A 20059-nucleotide genomic window follows, 5' to 3' on the forward strand; every position below is an offset into this window, starting at 1 on the left:
TGTCTACACCTGACTTTTATCCAGTTGAATATTAAATTAATGTCCTTTCCTCTCCTGGGGCTGGAGCTGTTGCTTTACAACAGGGTTTTAACTTGTGTGGCTTTTTGTTCATTGATCCCTAGGGTCTCTTCCACTATTCTTACTCCATATTGTGGAGTTTTCTGAAAACTGAACCTGAAATGGAAGTGACTCTGTATTAGGGTCACTTGCTTGTGGTCAAAAGCCTTGCTCAACCAACAACTACAGTCGTACCTTGGCTCTCAAATGCCTTGGCTCCCGAAAATATCGGCTCCCGAACAATTGAAACCTAGAAGTCAGTGTTTCGGGTTTCGAACAATTTTCAGAAGCTGGACGTCTGGCGTGGCTTCTGATTGGCTGCAGAAGCTTCCTGCAGCCAATCAGAAGCCGTGCTTTGGTTTCCAAACGTTTTGGAAGTCAAACGGACTTCCGGAACCGATTCTGTTCAACTTCCAAGGTACAACTGTACAGGCATTTACACACATTCCACTCACACCCGACCGTGTGTACACGAGGTGCTAGGAAATAATAAAATAAAATAAACATAACCAGCCTCTATTAAAGCTTTAAATTAAATTCTACACACACATGAGATCTGACTTTCTTTTTTAATGCTAGCATATATTACACAAAGACAGTGGTGCTGGGAGGCAGGTACAAAAGCAGCATCAGATCAGGAAAAACAACCCACAGACTTTTTATCCTTACCACTGACAAATACTCATGGAGTACCAAACCTTCTAATTCCAGCATCAGGTTAATGAGAGGAAGAAAAGCTCAGTTCATCTAAATGCCAGGGCTGCAGTGATAAGGAAGTGAAGAATTGTAGTCAAAGAATGGAGGCTCTGTCACTGAAAACGCTGTTACGAAACCATCAGGAAGAACTCAAGGAAAGCGGATTTCTAAAAAGAAAACGCCACAGAAGGGAACACAGGGAAGTTCACTGCAGCCTCTCAGACAATTGAAAGAATAGCAGCGATTTTTAAAGGTATCAACTCTTGATCTGAAAGTTTATCTGGGGGAAAACTTTTCCCAAAGGAGATGCAACATTCCTCTGCTGCTGTTATAGCAAAGGTGCCAACTCTGTCCACAGGTGTTCAATGTTAAGTGTTGCAGCTGAGAGGAGAGGTGCTTTGCTGAAGAACAGGTGCCCTCAATACACGACGCAATCAAGACTCAAAATTCCTCCGATCATTTGTAGGAATGATTGCACTAGCATCCTGGGATTTAAAGCACAAGCATGAAGTTAAATGAATTAATAAATTAAAGACCTCTGTTGAAAACTAAAACATGTGCTCAAAGATCTCTGTTGAGGCGTTGAGCTTCTGCCATCTCCTCTTCGCTATCGTCATCCAAGTTGGTGCCTGACTGTAGCTCCCGGGGCCCAGGGGTGAGACGGAAGACAACCGGCGTCCGACGCAAAACTGGGTTTGTTTTCTGAAGACCCACAATCCACTTGGCCAAGGTGGCCTGGTCTCCTGCCCCTGCCATACACATGGCAAATACAGGGCCCTCTTCAACTACGGGGAAAGCACAAAGAACAGCGTCATTATTTTGAAACAGGAAAAGAAAAAAGAAGTGAAAGCAAAGAATCTGAGCAGTGATCTTGCATACGTTGTGTAGAATGAGAAGCCCTGCTCAACAACCAGAGGTGAGACTCCAAACATCGCTAGCTCTGTTCTTTATCCAGCCCAAATGGCTTAGTTACTTTCCTATCTGAGCACCTACCCTTCGAATTAATTCGCCACGTATCGCCTCCAGATGTCTCAAGTGTGCCGCCAGGTCACCACCAGGCTGCAACTTCGTCCGGTACAGCTGCTTGAAAAACGTCAATGCAGACGCTGACTCTTGTCTAATATGTACTGCTGCAAGACTGTCCCACATTTCTTTGGCAGTTTTCTTATTCCTTATACAGTGGTACCTCGGGTTACATACGCTTCAGGTTACATATGCTTCAGGTTACAGACTCCGCTAACCCAGAAACAGTGCTTCAGGTTAAGAACTTTGCTTCAGGATAAGAACAGAAATCTTGCTCTGGCGGCACAGCAGCAGCAGGGGGCCCCATTAGCTAAAGTGGTGCTTCAGTTTAAGAACAGTTTCAAGTTAAGAACGGACCTCCGGAATGAATTAAGTACTTAACCCGAGGTACCACTGTATAGACTACTTGCTGGTCTCTGACTGCCAAATTAATTATAGCCCTGCCCAATCAAAGACTGTAACAAGATTGTAGACTCCGGCAGTGCCACGTGCATGGGAGTCTGTGCAGAATTTGACCCCATGTTTTCATCAGAGCCAACATAAGATGAGCAGTTGAGCAACTTCAACAGAATACAAAAGGGTGGAATTTGCACGGCTAGCAATAGCTCCTGTTTTCAAGTCCACCACCTCCCAATCAACACCATGTTCCAAGATAATCTCAGAAAATGTTGGCAACATATGGAAGATTGGCAGATGAAGACAATGGACTTTTTGGAGCTGGCTTACCTAACTGGAAGAGTCCGCGACCAGAAGGAGGAGGAGTATCAGGAAGAATGGATGAAATTTAAAGACTATTTAGCTAAATATGTTAAGATAACTTAATTTGAAAAGCTTGCAAATAATAGATAGACTTAGGATTCAAATATGTAAGGATAAGATTTAAGATGTTAAAAGTTAAATTAGAAAGTATGAAAGATGTTAAGTGATGGAGTTAATTTTTTGAGAAAATAGATTTTGGAAAATCTATAATGATATAAATTTATAATGATATAAAATGAAATTCAACCAAGATGATTTGAGAAAGTCACTTAATAATGTTACCAAGATTTAAACAGGATGTATGTATGTCTGTTTTTAAATTTTGAAAATCAATAAAAAAAATAAAACAAAAGAAAAAAGAAAATGTTGGCAACATAAGCTAAAGGTGCCCATTAGACAAATTCATGGAAAGCACGGCTAGCTGTGATGGTGCTGCAGGTAGTATGACACTGAATACCAGTTGCAAGGACTGACAAGTAGGAAGAGTGGTGTTGCACTCATGCCTGCTTGCAGGCTTCCAGTAAGCATCTCATTAAGTCACTTCTGGTCTGATCCAGCAGGGCAAATTCTTATGGAATGGCCCAGATTGTCTCCTCTTACCCTGGAGCGCTTCTACCACATTAATGATAAAAAAAGAATACAGTGGTGCCTCGCAAGACGAAATTAATTCGTTCTGCGAGCTTTTTCGTCTTGCGAATTTTTCGTCTTGCGAAGCACGGTTTCCCATAGGAATGCATTGAAAATCGTCACATTGTATCCTTTCGTCTTGCGAAGCAAGCCCATAGGGAAATTCGTCTTGCGAAGCAACTCAAAAAACGAAAACTCTTTTGTCTTGCGAGTTTTTCGTCTTGCGAGGCATTCGTCTTGCGAGGTACCACTGTACCCACAAAAACGACAGGAATGGCAACTACCTTCATCTATGTCAAATTCGTAATCATCCCAAAGATCCCGTTCCAGATCACTATCCAGGTGCATAGGGTAGTAGAAATTCCTTTCTGGGTCAATCACTTCTTCCTTTTGTGAAAAGAAGCAGGTGGGGAGAGATTGTATTACTTTCACAGCCAACAAAATGACCTAGCTGCAAAGAACACTCATCCTGGCATTTCGAATTAGCACCCACACCCCAACAAGACATATTCCCTAGAAGAGCAGGATCAGGCCTACTTGTGCATACCATATCTATGCACAGCAGATGCTTCTGAGAATACTACAGCACAGTTAAGAGTGATGTGTTTCTTTCTCATTCACTTCCAATGGTCAACTTGCCCAGCCCAAACCTTACCGACTGGCAGTGCTTGAACTGTCCTTGCTGAAGCCTGTCTAACTCCTCAAATATGCTCTCAGTACAGTGGTACCTCGGGTTACAGACGCTTCAGGTTACAGACTCCGATAATCCAGAAATAGTACCTCAGGATGAGAACAGAAATCGTGCTCCGGCAGCGCGGCGGCAGCAGGAGGCCCCATTAGCTAAAGTGGTGCTGCTTCAGGTTAAGAACAGTTTCAGGTTAAGAACGCACCTCCGGAACGAATTAAGTACTTAACCTGAGGTTCCACTGTATTCTGTATTATGAGGGGAGGGAATATTCCTGCATTAAGCAACCAGCAACTCCCCATTTGTTTTATCTAGATCACAAGACTTTCCCTTGTTAAACTAAGTTTGCAAAGTCAGGCTCCTTGTTCCTCTTCTGCTCCTGCAAGTGGAAACCCTCCTTTCCCCACACAGCCAAGACTTCTCTGTCTCTTTCTGTTCCTTCCTGCTGCCATATGCACTAACACTTTTGGCTGTACTTGCTCCAGTGCATATTCAATGCACATTCCACCATGCAGTGAACACAAATGGAGAGATGGCTGATTAAACAGGGATAGACTTAATAATACAGTATTTGTTTAACGTGTTCAATTTCTGAAAAGTCCCACTGACGATCTTGTCTGGTTCCTTAAATTCAGCAAAAAGCACCCAATACCCAATTCCCTTTAAAGATGCCTCAAGTGAGATTACAACCATTTCTTAAATCCTTTCTAAGCTGCAGAAAGTCTAAAGCACTAGGAATATATTATCCATTTTATCCATTATCCTCGTACCTACGGTACCGCCTCTCCTGGTATGCCCCATGGAGGACCTTAAGAACCTTAGCAACACCGTAGAGGTCCCGGGCCCTAAGGAAGTTAGATTAGCCTCAACCAGAGCCAGGGCCTTCTCAACACTGGCTCCAGCCTGGTGGAAGCTCTGTCTCTTGAGACCAGGGCCCTGCGGGATCTGATCTCTTTCCGCAGGGCCTGTAAGACAGAGTTGTTCCACCTGGCCTTTGGCTTAGAATCAGTTTGATTCCCTCCCCCGCTTTCTTTTCCCTTTCTCCTCCTATGAAGAGATTGCACCCTAATATTTTAATGTTGTATCTTAATCTTTTAAATTGTATTTTAATCAACTTGTTTTTATTACTGGTTGTTAGCCGCCCTGAGCCCGGTCTTGGCTGGGGAGAGTGGGGTATAAATAAAATATTATTATTTATTATTATTAATAATAATAATAATAATAATAATGCTCTGAATCACCAACCTCCCCAACCCACAGACATATCACCATCTCTCCCCAAGAAACAACATACAAACAGTACTATCTTCAGCAGTTCCTTTTCTGCTGAAGCACTTCAGCAATAGTGATCTTACAGGTCCTCCAACGGGCCTTAAAAGGGGAGTTGGGAGAAAGAACAGGCCATTTACCCTTTCTCCTCGAGGCAACAGCTCTGCCCTGAGCACATAGTAATAAACACATGTCTCCTTCAGCCACAAGCGGAAAGGGCCTTCAACAAAAACAGGCCTGTCTGTATTGTGGTGAGCCAGGAGCGATTGCTGGTCAGGGCTCTGGATTCCTAAAAGGGGAAAAGCATAGATAAAGGAAAAGGTTATAAACCAATGGTTAGGTATCACAGTCATATCAAAAATAATGCTTGAAAAGGACATGGTTTCACTGGAGGGAAAGGTGGATCTGATATGCACGTCTGTTATGAACTAAACAATAGCAGAGAGTCACCGAATGGCTTTTTTGTGGTTTTGTTTCTGATGAAGAATGGAAAGCAGGGAGATGGAAGCAGAAGCTAAGGAACTTAGGCAGGACTCCTACAGGTCAAAGGGTGGGATTTCTAGACCCAGGACTCTTAAAACTATGTCCACCAATAACCAAACACTGGGCCCATCCCTCCCTTTGGGGTTCTGTACCATGCTTAACTAAAGTATTCTGGCAGGCCAAGTATTGTAGTTTGAAGAAATTTTGTAAACTTGTTTTTCTCCTTAACACAGCACTTTTGCAATAGAATGAAAGAATAATACCCCCATCTCTCTCCCCCCACAACTGTAAAATGTCTATGACAAAAATGTCTTTCACCAAACGTAAACGAACTGCGAAAAAAGCTATGAATTGAAAGTGGAGACAACAGAGGCACTGTTCCCTTTTTATCTGTTTGCTTTCTAACACAAAAAACCCAATAAAAACTAATTTAAAAAACACACAGCACTTTTGCCATCGCACAAAATGTTGTATTCACTTGGGTTTTTGTTCCTAGTTTAGTGGGAGAAGAGAAGTCACTGAGATAGCCAGAAAGCTTAGAAGGATTTCCCCAAGAGTTAAGTTGTCTAATGTCACAGCAGTAAGAAGTGGAGATATGGGATGCATGTAAATGACGATAATATTTTATAACAACCATCTTGGCTGTGAGACTTGGAATGCCTGTTCCCTGCCTTGCTGGCCTTTTTCCACCTGGTCTGGGAGGATGTGGCCCTGACTCCAACTACAAAAGCTGAGGTTGCTGAAGAGGCCAGAGACCCTTTTGACTGTCTCTCAGATCATTGAGCCTGAGCTTCCACAGTCACCATCAACCATGGACCTCCATGGGCAGGAATGGCAACAACAGCAGCAGCGATGTTCTACAGTGGTACCTCGGGTTACATACGCTTCAGGTTACATACGCTTCAGGTTACAGACTCCGCTAACCCAGAAATAGTGCTTCAGGTTAAGAACTTTGCTTCAGGATGAGAACAAAAATCGTGCTCCAGCAGCAGGAGGCCCCATTAGCTAAAGTGGTACTTCAGGTTAAGAACAGTTTCAGGTTAAGTACGGACCTCCGGAACGAATTAAGTACTTAACCCAAGGTACCACTGTAATACTTTATTCTCTTGCTAATTATGCTGTTTTAAATGTGCATTTTATATTTGATTTCTTTTGATGTTTTCTTTTGAAATGTTTAAGATAAAATTTATTGTTAACTTTGCAGCATTAAATGTGCATTCTGTAGTTGACCTCTTTTGTAATGTTTTATTTTGAAATCTTTAACATAATATTTTAGCTTCCTATTAAATTATGTTGCTTTGAATGTGCACTTGACTTTCTTCAGTAAAGTTTTGTTCTGGATTTTTTTATTTGATGTTTTAATGTAGGTTGCAAACTGCTGAGATTTTAAAAAAAAAACTATAAAGTGATATAGAAATGAAATAAATGATAATTCTAAAGTTGATTTATTACCCTCCCAAGCTTTGGAATTTCATGCCCTTCAAGATACAGAAGTCACTCAGTGCATAAAAGGATATCACACAGCCCTAGGAGTCAGGTGAGAGTCTGTATGAAGACAACAGGCAACACTTGGGCTGGTCCACCCTTTGTTCCATTCTGAGTTAAATATTAAGGTAGCACAATTCACACCAGAAACACCTGCTCTTCACAACCCTGTTCAACTGAAGCATACCATAGCCCTATGAGTGCATCCATTTCTGCCCCCTTTATAGCTTGCCTGCTCCCTTCAGCTCCAGAACACAGCGATTATCCACTCAACATAAAGGAATAGTGCAAAGGGGTTAAGTACCTACAATATGCGGGTGGTCAATTGTTTTTCCAGAATCCAAAATCTCCGAATGAGGCAGCTGAAAACATCAAGATAGCTTTATTATTAATTGGCCATTTCCTTCCCCAGCCAAGTACCGCCCGCCCCCCCAAAACCAGGAATTCTACAAACAGTCTGTCCTCACTGCTCTAACAAATCAAGTGTTTAACAGCCAAACCCCACGTTTATGAGCTCTAAATTAACAGAGACATTTTTAAAACTTCCAATTCTGCAGTCAAGGAGGGGGAGAATTCCACCGCCTATCCAGCAGGATTGCAGCCAGGTATTTTGTGGTTAGGGATGTGGAAATATCAGCAGAGGGGGTTAAGCACACACTATAGTGAGGCTTCCAAGTCAGTACGAAACAGGAAAACCTAAAAACACAAGTCATTCAATGTGTTTAAAAATAAAATAATTGAATTTAATTCATATACTGCCCCTCATCAAGAGATCCCAGGGCGGTTCACAGAATAAAATACAGATATATATAATTAAATGTAACAATTTTTTTAAAAAATTGGTGCCTAAGACTTCAGTTTCTTGACACTCATTGAATGGAGCAGGTTTATTTCTTACTAAGAAACCAGGGGAAGAGGAACACTGGCTGCATGGCTTTCCTTACCCCTTTGTAAGCAGACTGACAAGAAACTTTAAAAAAAAAAAAAAAAACCACAAACATTCTCACACAACTCCTTTGGGAATCTGTGCAAAACATTAAGAGGAACGTGCTTCAAATAAAAGGTGTCAACTAGAGAAAGCCTAACCAACCCTTTTGAAATAACGTGTTCAAGTCTCACTGGTTTCAATGTGATGCAAACACACAGCATTTTTTTTTTCCGGGAGGGAGAAACAAGACATAGACTTCTTCACCAAGATACTTTTTGCAAATGCTTCCTCAATATATTTTTTTCAAATTTAGTGCCCAAAGGGCTGGACCTGCACTATTAGCCTGGTAGACCACAAATGCCAAAGGTCTGCCCGAGTTTAAGGAATCCAGCTACACAGAAAGAGATGGAGATGTAGTTATTACAAAACGCCAAGATCCCTACTCGCAAGATTCTTGGTTTTCCTATTACAGAATTCGGAAGCACTGGCACACAATTTTAGGGACACCTGATCCAAAGGCACCAGTGCTGGAATGAGATGAGCTGATACAGCTTTCCGTTCTTCCCTCGAACTGCTATCATCATTTCAGGCTGCAGAGGAGAGGGTCTCTTGCACTGCCAGGATCTCAGAGTGCCTCAACCTACCTGATATACGGTAACCTTGCCATCCAAGTCAGCTGCAATTCTCTGCAGGCCCAGCCTTGCCAGGTCTACAGGGTCCTTTGGCAGAGGATCTGGAACTGGGTGAGGGTTGACGTGCTTGAATTTAGGAAACCAATACATGATCCTCTGGTATTTCCTCACCGGGTGACTCTTGTCCCCAAAGATCCGGAGGAGCAGAAGCTTTGTCTCCTTGTTCGGCATGATACCTTCAGAGCAAGAGGAATGACAAGACTGTGATGAGTGTGGCAGGATCTCCTTTCCCCACCCACAAAATATGACTCCAAGTGTCTGGACTTAGCGATTCAGTGGGGGACCCTTTTAATTGGTGAAGCTGCAACTTAAGGTCACATGCTTTATACTGCTTGGTCCTTCAGAGCTCACTATGAGACACAAGTGCCACTTCCCCACCACTCTCGCCTCATAACGTTCCAGTTCCACACATTAACAGTATAAATAATTACCCTGGGCTATGGAGACTTTGCTCCTGCCCATTAAGGGAAATAGGAAGCCTTGAACATATATTTTTTTAGATGTCCTTTTTATGTTGAGATTCTTAGAGACACCATTGATCCTTTACTGAAGAGGCTCAGAAAAGTCTAAACTTAATTCTCTCCTCTTAGGCAAAGATCATAAGACAACCTGGCTGGTAGCCAGATTCTGCGCCCAGATTTGTAGGCACAGATCATCCTCTGGAATAAAATAGCTTACTAGGAAAATGCTGAAGTTGCCCTTTGGGGTGCCTCAGGGTCAATTTTTTATGGTAGCCCAAATCTGTATGTATATATATATCTCAATTTTAACTCATGAGCTATTGCTGCAATCTGCTCCAATTGTAATTTTATCTTCATGAACGCTGTTTTTATTGTGTTATGTTATGTGAGCTGGTATTTGACCGTAATAAATGATCTATCAACTCAGAGTAGACTCACTGGGCCATGTGTGGTTCCCATACCATCACACTATGTTGTCCACAATCCCTCCAAAGTAAAAAGATGGGACTCCTTCAAGTGAAGGAAAATCTCTCTGCTAAGTTCTCCAGCTATGTTTGTTCAGGTGGCAGTGTTTGACACTAGTTCAGCAGGCTCTGCTGATTATTTAGAAAACCTATGCGGCATTTTAAAAATATTTATGATCACCCTAGGTTGATGGAAAGGTCCATGCTTTCATTATTTAAGGGACTTATATGTCCTCACCATCCCTGACTTTTCTTTAATTTTTTTAATTTCAATGTTATTGGAATTTTATTTACAACATAACACAACCCCCCCACCCACCCCAATACATAAATCCACCCTCATTAAACGTGAACATAAGATACAGTGAGCATAACATACAACAATACAAACAACCAAATAAAAGACTTCCTTTATCCTGTATCTGGCCTCCTTATTTACTTCTTATAAACTGTTTCCTTTATGAATAATTATTAAGATTTTTCTAATTATAACTTAAATATCCACAAAGTCTCCTGCAGGCATTAAATGAAACAAGTCCAGGTATGTATTTTAGGGAACTGTTTTGTGAAGTATTCTCTGTATTTCCCCCATGCTTTTTGAAACTCTTGTCTAGTGTGATCTCTAATTGCCACTGTTAATCTACATCCCTGACTCTTCCACCCTCTTTATCCCATTTCCCCATTATTAAGCCCTCAAGGTCGTTCACAGTTTCAAACAGAAATAAATAAAACCCAAGTACTACCAAAAATAATACTGATTTGCTAACCAGATAATTGTCAGGAGTAACAACAAGAAACTAGGTGAGGAGATAACTGTTTCTTTTATAGGACCAGTAAAAGGTAGCTTTGACATGTGCGTAAATGATTCATCATAAATACAGAATGTATACATAACTTAAAATGTATATCCCTTCACTAATAGCTCCCTTCCCACAATGTGTTGACAATATTTGAGATTCCTGCAACACAAAACTATTGCTGAGTTCTTCAGCTAACTCCTAGGAGTCTCAAATGCTGATCACAGAACAAACAGCTATTCTATCTTGAAAAGACATCTGAAGGCAGGCCTGTTTAGGGAAGTTTTTAATATTTAATGCTGTATTGTTTTTGGCACTCGATTGGGAGCCGCCCAGAGTGGCTGGGGAAACTCAGCCAGATGGGTGGGGTATAAATAATAAAAAATATTGTTATTATTATTGGTCCATATAGTTAAAGCTATGGCTTTCCCAGTAGTGATGTATGGAAGTGAGAGCTGGACCATAAAGAAGGCTGATCGCCGAAGAATGGATGCTTTTGAATTCTGGTGCTGGAGGAGACTCTTGAGAGTCCCATGGACTGCAAGAAGATCAAACCTCTCCATTCTTAAGGAAATTAGCCCTGAGTGCTCACTGGAAGAACAGATCCTGAAGCTGAGGCTCCAATACTTTGGCCACCTCATGAGAAGAGAAGACTCCCTGGAAAAGACCCTGATGTTGGGAAAGATGGAGGGCACAAGGAGAAGGGGACGACAGAGGACGAGGTGGTTGGACAGTGTTCTCGAAGCTACGAACATGAGTTTGACCAAACTGCAGGAGGCAGTGGAAGACAGAAGTGCCTGGCATGCTCTGGTCCATGGGGTCACGAAGAGTCGGACACAACTAAACGACTAAACAACAACAACATTATTATTAGCACTCCCCTTGGAAACTACTGACCCTCTTGCATGCCTACCATAGGTCTCCATCTGCTCAAGAACATGGACACCACACTCCTGTTGTCGTGGGTAGTGATTGAACATCCTCTGGATGAAATTGCGAGGCACAAATACTTCCTTGGGGAAGACATCCAAGATTTTGTTGTAGACATTAATGTCCTTCTCTACCCCATACTCTGGCATCTTCTTCAGCGCTGCATAGATGAATTCCACGTGACCCCTGTGGCGAATGTCCCGCTTGCAGAAGATGTCCACAGCTTCCTGAAACGTGGCTTTAGTCTTTGCAGTTTCAGTGGTGCTCTCAAAGATATCTTCAACGGTCACCAAGGCTCGTTGGGTGGATTCTTTGTCATTGTCTCCATCGCCCTTTGAAGGGGTGGTAGTGCCAAGTGCTGTGCTTACCTGGATGCTCCTCACAGTACCCAACCTGGAGTTCTAAGAAAGAGAAACAAACAAACAAACAAACAAACAAAGGGCTTAGCCACACTTACCTTTCCTCCATGCTTTTCTAGCAGGGTGGATTTGATTTAAATCAAATCGATTTAAATCACTAGTCAGTAAGATTTGATTTAAATCTTTTTTCTTTTTTTTAACAGAAAGACTCATTCTTGATGGTATATTTACAACCAGATGAAGGTTTCATTTTTGGAATAATAAATTTTCAGAGTAGTTTTTACAGTTATATCAAAAATTACTGATTTGGTTATGCTATTAGAAATACATTGACAGATAATGTGGGTGGCTTGCCGATCAGAAGGTCAGCGGTTCAAATCCATGCAATGGGGTGAGCTCCTGTTGCTCGGTCCCTGCTCCTGCCAATCTAGCAGTTCGAAAGCACCTCAAAGTGCAAGTAGATAAATAGGTACCGCTCCAGGTGGAAAGGTAAATGGCGTTTCCATGCACTGCTCTGGTTCGCCAGAAGCGGCTTAGTCATGCCGGCCACATGACCCAGAAGCTGTACGCCAGCTCCCTCGGCCAATAAAGCGAGATGAGCGCCGCAACCCCAGAGTCGTCCACGACTGGACCTAACAGTCAGGGGTCCCTTTACCTTTACCTTTAATAAGTTAACTGTTTATATTTGGACAACTTTTCAGCTGTATTTTATTGGAAGGAGAAAAATAATCATTTCCTTAATAATAATTTAAACCATTTATTTAACTAAAACAGTAACATTATAGCATATGTATCCATGTTTGTTAACTGATGTGGTTAAATGATTAAAAAAAAAACCTTAAGAGTTTTAGCACCCATGAAAAACTTTTTAAAAATCCTTATTTCCTGATGAATTGCCTTTGGACTATAATGTAACTTAAATAGAAAATTATCTTTAGAAAGATTTTCCTTCCAAAAGCATTTTATTTTAAAAATCCAATTTAAATAAAAAAAAATAAATCTGATTTATTTATTTTTTTAAAAAAATCATTTATTTTTATCCACCCTGCTTTCTAGGCACGATTCACACTTTAAAGTTTCAATGTCTGAGTGCTTTGTTTGGGGGTTTTTTTGCTCTGGAACCTTCCCTGTGAAAACCCACTCTTTACTGCTGAATCAGAGCAAACAGCAATCGAAAGTAAACCTACATTGCTGTTTGTTGTGCTTCAGCTTTAAAGAGCGGGTTTTAGTGGGGAAACCTCCAGGGCAGAAAAAAGAGCACTCAGAAACTGAGCTTAAAAGTGCAGACCTGTGTCTAGAAAGCGAGGACAAAAGGGAAGTGTGGATAAGTCCAAAGAATTATGAGTCGGGAAACTTCACAGAATGGCAGGCATCAGACCCCAAACAATTTAACCCAGAACCTAGGAACAGGCACAGATTTCTGTGAATCTGAAGTATACCTTCAAGAAGGCAAAAGAGAACTGCTTAGATACACTTTTACCTGGAGACAGTCGTTTCTCAGAAGCTGTTGGAGATCTCTCTTAGAAGCAGCCTTCATCAGCAGTGTGCCCCTTCCAGCAGAGAGCTTCTGGGCCAGCAGTAACGTCCACAAGCAGTTCATGGCGGCAGCCTGTCTTTCCCGAACTGGGCAGCAAAATACAGCAAAATGCTGCTTCTGTCAAAAGGCTACAGCTCACATCCATCAGCTACACCTGAAACACAGAGTTTGGGAAGGACAGAAATCTGCTCACTGTCAGAGATCATAGAATAAGAAAGTTACTGGGATATGAACTTTCTTTTACTCTCATTTACCGCAGTTACAGAGCTAGACTACATTCTGTTATGACAACATGCCAGCCCCCAACATGTACAAAACTTTCCCATCTGATATGCACCCCTCTTTAAACATGTCAAGTGTAGGTAGCTTGATACATTAGGCACCTTACGATATGATACGATATCTTTATTGTCATTGTCCCATACAGAACAATGAAATTGAAAATCTACATAAGGCATTCAAAAACCCCTAAAAACTCTGAAACCCCATTTTAAAATACAATATTCTCCTATAAGGTAAAGGTAAAGGGCCCCCTGAACATTACGTCCAGTCGTGGCCGACTCTGGGGTTGCGGCGCTCATCTCGCTTTATTGGCCGAGGGAGCCGGCGTACAGCTTCCGGGTCATGTGGCCAGCATGACTAAGCCACTTCTGGCGAACCAGGGCAGTGAATGGAAATGCCATTTACAGTGGTGCCTTGCAAGACGAAATTAATCCGTTCCGCGAGTCTCTTCGTCTTGCGGTTTTTTCGTCTTGCGAAGCACGGCTATTAGCAGCTTAGCGGCTATTAGCGGCTTAGCGGCTATTAACAGCTATTAACAGCTTAGCGGCTATTAACGGCTTAGTGGCTTTAAGAAAAAGGAAACAAACTCGCAAGAACTCGCAAGACATTTCGTCTTGCAAAGCAAGCCCATAGGGAAATTCGTCTTGCGGAACAACTCAAAAAACGGAAAACCCTTTCGTCTAGTGAGTTTTTCGCCTTGCAAGGCATTCGTCTTGCGGGGCACCACTGTACCTTCCCGCCAGAGCAGTACCTATTTATCTACTTGCACTTTGACGTGCTTTCAAACTGCTAGGTTGGCAGGAGCAGGGACCGAGCAACAGGAGCTCACCCCGTCGTGGGGATTCGAACCGCCAACCTTCTGATCGGCAAGTCCTAGTCTCTGTGGTTTAACTCACAGCACCACCCGCGTCCCAATATGCTCCTATAGAGACTCCTTATACTGAGTTTAAAGCCAGAATTGCATTTGGGTAGAAACTGTTTCTCAGGCGGCTAGTCCTAGTCTTTATAACCCTGTACCTTCTTCCAGAAGGCAGAAGCTGAAAGAGATCATTTCCAGGGTGCGCACTATTTCTGCAGCTTTCTTATGGCACCTGGAAGCACAGATTTGATCTAAGTTGGGAAGAGTGCACCCAATTATTCTCTCCGCAGTCTTTACAACCCTGGACAGGGTTGTTTTTCCCCTGGCCGTGCAGCTCCCAAACCACACACACAGACCATAAGTTAATACACTCTCCACAGTACAATGGTAAAATGCCATCAACAGGTCATTTGAGAGATTGTTTTTCTTCTTGCTAGAAGACAGCTGGAATTCATTAGTGTACTATACAAAGCTAACTGGGGCAAACATTTATTTATTTGCCTCCCTACCTCCCCTTACCTCCTGAGAGGAGCCACAGGGCATTCACAGGCCAAGTTAGATAATATGAGGAAGCAACCGCAGGCATATTTGATCCACTCCCGAGGCAGGGCTTTTTCGGCTGTGGCTCCGATCTGGTGGAACACTCTGTCACAAGAGACTAGGGCCCTGCGGGACCTGACATCTTTCCGCAGGGCCTGCAAGACAGAGCTGTTCCACCAGGCCTTTGGCCAGGGCACAGCCTGACTCCCTCCCTCGGCAATCTTCGTGGAGCTCTGGCCCAATGGTTGCCAGTGGCTTGAATTAATTAATTTTTATAATGAATGATTTTAGAATGTTGTTTATGCTGTACTTTTGTACTGTTTTATTGTTGTTAGCCGCCCTGAGCCCGGCTTCGGCTGGGGAGGGCAGGATATAAATAAAATTTGTTATTATTATTATTATATTGAAATACAGTTGAATAGCTCCTACCGTTATCATTACCCTTCCATTTACAGGTCAGTCTAAACTCAGCCCCCCACAACTTTGGGTTCCCCACATGTCGCCGGATGACGGCTCCCACCACCCCTGACTATCCTGCTATCTGGGGGTGATGGGAGATGGAAGTCCAAAACCACTTGGAGGACCCCAAGACTGAGAAAGGCTGGTCTTCACTTGTGCAAGGCAATCGACCACTATTCTCACTTTAAAAACCGGGCTATTGAGACTTGAGGTCAGATTCTGCGGGAGGGCTGCCACATACGAGGGGGATTCGAAGCCGCTGCAACACACGTGATCACAAACACGTGTTTGACATCCACACATTACTTTAAAAAACCCCAACAACCCGGTAATGACATGGTAGGACATAATCTATGGGGAATAACCGCCACGGCTGTCAATTATTCGGAGCTTCCTGTTTTCTCCTTCCCCGGAGCCACCCCCCTACCCAGTGGCCCCTCACCCACAACTGACCTCCCTCACCGGGCAGCGCCATCTTGAAAGGCTCTCCGCGTGACGTAGACTTCGCAAGCTGCCCAATCAGCGAGAGAGGGCGGGGCCTCGCCCTCAAGCTCCTCCCTGAACGAAGCGGCTGGTTCGCGGCGCATCAGAGGCGAGCGAGCGGCGAAATCTGGGGTTCCTTAGGACCTGCGCGGTCGGCGGTGCTGCCCTGCGCGCCGCATGCGAAGGGGTCCCAATTCAGCTGCGGCAAGATACCCCTGCGCCTTTCCCGCAAGGTGCATGCAAGGCGGGAAGCCAGCCGCTGATGCCGGGTTACCGATGGGGGGAAGACGTTCCCAATGCTGGTTCCACGCTATTTTGCGCCCCAGTCCAGGCTAACTATTTGCACGCACACGAACTTCTCTCCCTCAAAATGGCTAAAATCAGGTATGCTGTTGTTGTTGTTTAGTCGTGTCCGACTCTTTGTGACCCCCTGGACCAGAGCACGCCAGGCACTCCTGTCTTCCACTACCTCCCGCAGTTTGGTCAAACTCATGTTTGTAGCTTCGAGAACACTGTCCAACCATCTCATCCTCCGTCGTCCCCTTCTCCTTGATCTTTCCTAACATCAGGGTCTTTTCCAGGGAGTCTTCTCTTCTCATGAGGTGGCCAAAGTATTGGAGCCTCAGCTTCACGATCTTTCCTTCCAGTGAGCACTCAGGGCTAATTTCCTTAAGAATGGATGCATTTAATCTTCTTGCAGTCCATGGGACTCTCAAGAGTCTCCTCCAGCACCATAGTTCAAAAGCATCAATTCTTCGGCGATCAGCCTTCTTCAGGGAAGTTTTTAACGTGTGATATTTTACTGTATTTTTGGTTTTTATGGAAGCCGCTCAGAGTGGCTGGGGAGGCCCAGCCAGATGGGCGGGGTATAAATAATAAATTATTATTATTATTATTATTATTATTATTATTATTATTATTATGGTCCAGCTCTCACTTCCATACATCACCAGTGGGAAAACCATAGCTTTAACTATACGGGCCTTTGTTGGCAAGGTGATGTCTCTGCTTTTTAAGATGCTGTCTAGGTTTGTCATTGCTTTTCTCCCAAGAAGCAGGCATCTTTTAATTTCTTGACTGCGCCCTAGTCTGGGCTAACTATTTGCACATACACGAACTTCACCCCCCCCCCCAAATGGCTAACTTCAATTTCTAAAAGCAGGTATCTTGTGGGGGGCGGGGAGACGACAATCACGAAACTGGAAAGCTCTCCACTTACTTTAAATTGCAATCACAAGTAACGCAACGATCTTTTCTCAAATACTACAGAAGAAAACGTTTCCATGCACAAACGTTTCGAACAATCTTGCAAATGTTAGTGTTAAAATGTAAAGTCTCTGAAAAGTTCTGATTTCAGGCATTTCCCTTTGCAAATTTTGTCACCAATTCCTTCAGGTGTGTTCCTTCCTTCCCAGGGTATGTTCCAAGTTCTCCAAGCCAGCTGGTCTCTTTCACAACATTGTTGAGTGTATGTAAGTTTTATAACCCCCGACTGAGAAATGGATAACTCAAACGGGGGATACAAGCTGACACCCCAAAATCCAACTTTGTATGATAGAAAACACTTCTCCGGAAAAGGGTCTTTTTTAAAAAATGGACCTTTCCTTTCTAATAATAATAATAATAATATTTTTTTATTTACCTATATCCCACCCTCCCCAGCCGAAGCTGGGCTCATTATCTCATTTGTTAAGTTATTTTGGCCATTGAGGCAGGGCTGGCCCAATGCATTTTGGCACCTGAGATTGGCCCTACCACCACCACCAGGGAAGAAGGGGTGACTGAAGATCTACACCAGGAATAAAGGGCAGTACAGTTATACTCGGCCTCGGTCCAGTATACCTGAAGGAGCGTCTCCACCTCCATTGTTCTGCCCAGACACTGAGGTCTAGCTCTGAAGGCCTTCTGGCGGTTCCCTCGCTGAGAGAAGCCAAGTTACAGGGAACCAGGCAGAGGGGCTTCTCGGTAGTGGCACCCGCCCTGTGGAACGCCCTCCCACCAGAAAAATAACTACCAAACCTTTAGAAGACACCTGAAGGCAGCCCTGTTTAGGGAACCTTTTAATGTTTAATAGGTTATTGTATTTTAGTGTTTTGTTGGAAGCAGCCCAGATGGGTGGGGTATAAATATATTATTATTATTATTATTATTATTATTATTATTATTATTATTATTATTATTATTATTACATTGGGAATAAGGGTGGGAAAAGACCAGCAGCACCTCCTCTTGGCCAAAAGGCCAATGGCGTTGGGGGGGGGAGGCGCTTCCAAAGAGGAGGTGGATCTAGCCTCCATTGAATGTGCCACAGACTGTGTGGATGTCTCTATGGTTGTAGCAGTAACTGCCAGCAGTGGGCGATAAATTCCTTACAGTCCAGATCTGTTGTCTCTGTGGATCCAGCTGCCCAAGGCCTTGCTTTGCTGACCCTGCAATTAAGGCAACCACTCAAAGCTGTCCGCACCACTCTTCCCTTAAATTACAGTTTACCTGTCTCCAGTGTTTTGCTATCATTAGCACTTAGGAAGAATGAAAGCTTTTGAAATGTGTTTTTGTTAGGAATAGTACCCCTGCTTTAGTCCTCCAGCTATTGTATTGTATTGTTTTATATACTGTGGCTTGCCGTTGTTTTATTGATTATGGTTTAGATATTGTTTATTGTAACTGTTGAGTGGATTTCTGTTTAACTTTTATATGTTGATATTATTTTATACAGTACTATTCTAATGATTGTTGAATGTTACTTTTTTGACGTAGGTTGCCTATTTTAAAGTTATGTTTTATTATTACATTTTTGTATTGCATTAGATTGTTATAAGATGTACATTTTTTGTTTCTTCAGCTTGTAAACCACCTTCAGTATTGTAAGCTAGAAAGACGGTATACAAATTAAAAATGATGATGATTAAACATGGCATGTGTAAATCTATTTCGCATGTGTATTCCTGGTCTAAATTTCATGCTTCAAAAAGGGGTGCGCTGTTAATGGGATCCCCTCCACAATGTCCACCAGCTCCCAGGCTGCAAAGGCACCGTGAGGACACCCAGGGAGTATTGGTGTCGCCAGGATTTTTGTTGGGGGGGTTGTCAGGACTTTGTGGGGGGGGCAGAACCACTGTGATTGATCAGTTAAGTATTTCTGTTGTTTTACTTGGTGGGGGGCAGCTGCCACTCTCTGCCCCCCCAGGCTATGCCCATGCCAAGGAGAGAGGCAGGGAGGGGTCATGCAGGGCACGTGATCTCCCTCCCCACCACCCCAGTGAGTCAGGTGCCATTAGAGGAAGTGAGCAGCGATAGCTGAGCTGCTCATATGGCCGGTCATCGGTGCCTTCATTCCCCCATGGCAAGCGTACCAACTTGGCCCTGCGACCGTGGGTGCCCAGGGCCGTGGGTGTCATGCAGCGTGCATGGCCCTTGCATCAAAATTTGTGGATGCCTAGCCCCTTCATCTCCTGCCAACCTAGCAATTCAAAAGCACGTCAAAGTGCAAGTAGATAAATAGGTACCACTCCGGCGGGAAGGTAAACAGCGTTTCCGTGCGCTGCTCTGGTTCACCAGAAGTGGCTTAGTCATGCTGGCCACATGACCCGGTCAATAAAGCGAGATGAGCGCCGCAACCCCAGAGTCAGCCATGACTGGACCTAATGGTCAGGGGTCCCTTTACCTTTAGCCCCTTCATGGGGGATTTTGTGGGTGTTCAGGCACCCAAGTCCCCAGGGAGTTAGCACCTATGCCCCGTGGGCTGAGGCAGCAGGGGGTGCTTGGGAGAGCCTGAGGGCGCAATTGGCATGCGAAGGGGCTTGCTCATCTACTTCTTAAACTTTCACCTTGAAATAGAAGCACATTTTAATGACACAAGCTTCCATGGAGAAGGGCCCACTTTGTCAGCATGTTCTGACAGTTGATAAATCTCTGCATATATAATAAAATTCCCCACAACAGCCAGTGTGGTTAGTCAGTGTAGTGTTGGACTAGGACCTGGGAGAGAGAGACCAGGGTTCAAATCTGCTCAGCCCCAGGGAAGCTTCCTGGGTGACCTTGGGCCTGTCACTCACTTCCCAGCCCAAACTACCTCACAGGGTTGACGTGAGGATAAAATGGGGAGGAGCAGGGGAAGGGCTATGTCTGCCGCCTTGAGTTTCTTGGTGGAAAGGTAATTTAGTACAGTATGTAACGAAATAGAG

General features: G+C 43.6%; 1 protein-coding gene across 2 annotated transcripts; it reads right to left on the reverse strand.

The window, feature by feature from the left end:
- Nucleotides 1-607: 607 nt before the first annotated feature.
- Nucleotides 608-15939, reverse strand: ECSIT (ECSIT signaling integrator). Of its 2 annotated transcripts, none has more exons than XM_077920952.1 (8): nt 15846-15939; nt 13196-13406; nt 11340-11757; nt 8657-8880; nt 7389-7446; nt 5257-5405; nt 3447-3549; nt 608-1538 (listed from the first exon to the last, which is right to left on the reverse strand). In XM_077920952.1, exons 2-8 carry the CDS (start codon nt 13313-13315, stop codon nt 1315-1317), a joined length of 1296 nt encoding a protein of 431 aa, XP_077777078.1. In that variant the 5' UTR covers nt 13316-13406; nt 15846-15939; the 3' UTR covers nt 608-1314. The 2 variants fall into 2 exon arrangements, with proteins under 2 accessions (XP_077777078.1, XP_077777079.1); XM_077920953.1 differs by having other exon boundaries at nt 13196-13444; nt 15846-15860.
- Nucleotides 15940-20059: the final 4120 nt, after the last annotated feature.

Source organism: Podarcis muralis, chromosome 17 (assembly GCF_964188315.1).
Source record: "Podarcis muralis chromosome 17, rPodMur119.hap1.1, whole genome shotgun sequence".
Taxonomy (NCBI): Eukaryota; Metazoa; Chordata; class Lepidosauria; order Squamata; family Lacertidae; genus Podarcis; species Podarcis muralis.